This window comes from Citrus clementina, unplaced genomic scaffold (genome assembly GCF_000493195.1).
Source record: "Citrus clementina cultivar Clemenules unplaced genomic scaffold, Citrus_clementina_v1.0 scaffold_1, whole genome shotgun sequence".
In the NCBI taxonomy this organism is placed as follows: Eukaryota; Viridiplantae; Streptophyta; class Magnoliopsida; order Sapindales; family Rutaceae; genus Citrus; species Citrus x clementina.
In genome coordinates this window covers 10,704,437-10,706,393 of record NW_006263303.1, presented here as the reverse complement: position 1 = coordinate 10,706,393, position 1,957 = coordinate 10,704,437, and the positions used below count along the sequence as shown (strand labels likewise).

The following is a 1,957-nucleotide window of genomic DNA, read 5'->3' as shown; positions in this document are numbered from 1 at the left end:
GTTCTAGCCATTAAACAATTTAGAGTTTCTGAAAATTGCAACTCTCTAGTAGAAAAATGGAATATTAATGACAGTGTTTGATCATGGTCCTTTTTATGTTTTTTTTTGGTCCATTCAGATAGCCTATAAAACCAAAATATTAAAACTACTCAAATGTTTTTTATTTTTTAGCTACTTTTTGTCCTTTCTCTTCTTTTCTGCTTATAAATGGTGAACCTAGGAGACTGTTTGTTTGGATGGAAAATAAAATCTAGTCTTGTTAGCTTGATGAAGTTCGTTTACCAAAATTTTGACTACGTACTTTATTGTTTCTGGATTGAGAAGCATTAAATATTAATTTTGTTAGAATTGTCATGCACAATAAGTTTGATGGAGTTCATTTTCTAAAGGGCTTGAATTGAAATAGTTGGGAGCAAGATAGTGGTGAACTTTTTGTTCGAAGGAGAGCCACAACAATTAAGCTCTATATATAATTCTTGGGAAAGAGTTTGAACAGTAGAAGTAGAATAATCTGAGTGAAAATAAGTCATCTAAATGAAAATTGGAAATGATTCTTTCTTTCTGAACAATATTTCTGCTGTTAAAGCTCTAGTGCTTCAATTGCATCAACTCTGATCAGGTACATGTTGTCGTGGGATCTCGTTAGATAGTTGTTCGATTCAATTAATATTTTTTATTCTCTAATGCCAGGTGGGAAATATGATCTTCTGGTGCTTTTTCTGCATTTTTGGTCAACCCATGTGTGTTCTTCTCTATTATCATGACTTGATGAATCGCGGAGTGAAAACAAAATAAACCTTTACACCGTGCATGAATGAGATTGGCCAATAGTAAAAGGTAGATATGTTGCTTTGCTTGTTCTACAGGCCAACATCATTGATAAGGCAGCATCGTGCTGTTCTGAGACTTGATAGTTTATGCCATGCTGCTTCTTGCAGAGATGTTTTTCATCATAACCTGTATACATTTTCCCGAGAGGATTCTTGTCAATATGATAAATTATATTAGCAATTTTGAAATTTATAATTTGGTGGCAGTATGTTGCCACGATAGTGAAGATCCAAGTCTAATCATGCTTTCAATTATCGGCACACACTGGTACATTACTTATATTATGGTTTAATTCATTCACTTTTTAACTGTAGATGCTGGGATGTGATTTCAAAGATTTGATTCCACATGATAGATATAGCTCATTACATATCACTTTTGAGAGATTGCAACTAATTTGGGAAATCGGGTGAGCTTTAATCGAGCAATAAATAAGATTCAAAGTTGGTACATATTCTTTTAATTCATATTTTTTTAATTGGTCTCATGCTATAAGGCAATAGCTGTTTAGGGTTGCAGAAATTGGATTGTAATAATTGACCAATGCAAGTTGTATCTAGAGATGGCAAATATCTAATTATGGATTGATAATATCCATTCAAATACAAATTCATAATTATCTATGATGGATATATCCATATCCATATCCAGTATTTAATATTGAACATGGATATGGATTTTATCCATAAAGATATGGATATCCACGGATATCCATGGATAGCCATGAATATTTTATTTTTATTATATAAAAAATAATAAAAAAATAAAATAAAAAATAATATAAAATAGTTAAAAACAGTATTACATTCTAATATCAAATAAAAAATAATAAACATAACAAATATCAAAATTATGAATTAAAAAAAATTATAATATGAAATTACAAATTAATTTCAAATTAAATACAAAAAGTTCATTCTTCTAACGCATCATTAATCTCCAATCTTCTAACACATCATTAATCTCCAACTAGATCATCATCACTAATCTGCAAATTCAAGCAAAACACAGATAATATTAAATACACAATGAGCCAAATGAAAAATGAAAGAAGCTTAATAGTGTAAGTTCAGCCAGTTGTGACAGTTACCTGCGGATATGATGAGTGTCTGACCAGTATAATCAG

General features: G+C 30.4%; 1 protein-coding gene across 1 annotated transcript in view; it reads left to right on the top strand.

The window, feature by feature from the left end:
- LOC18054501 (diacylglycerol O-acyltransferase 1) overlaps positions 1-1,085 on the top strand; it is a 7,906-nt gene extending 6,821 nt beyond the window's left edge. Inside the window, exon 16 of the mRNA XM_006451445.2 lies at positions 691-1,085. Coding sequence (XP_006451508.2) covers positions 691-795 — 105 coding nt within the window. The 3' untranslated portion in view covers positions 796-1,085. The remainder of the gene's footprint in view (positions 1-690) is intronic.
- Positions 1,086-1,957: the final 872 nt, after the last annotated feature.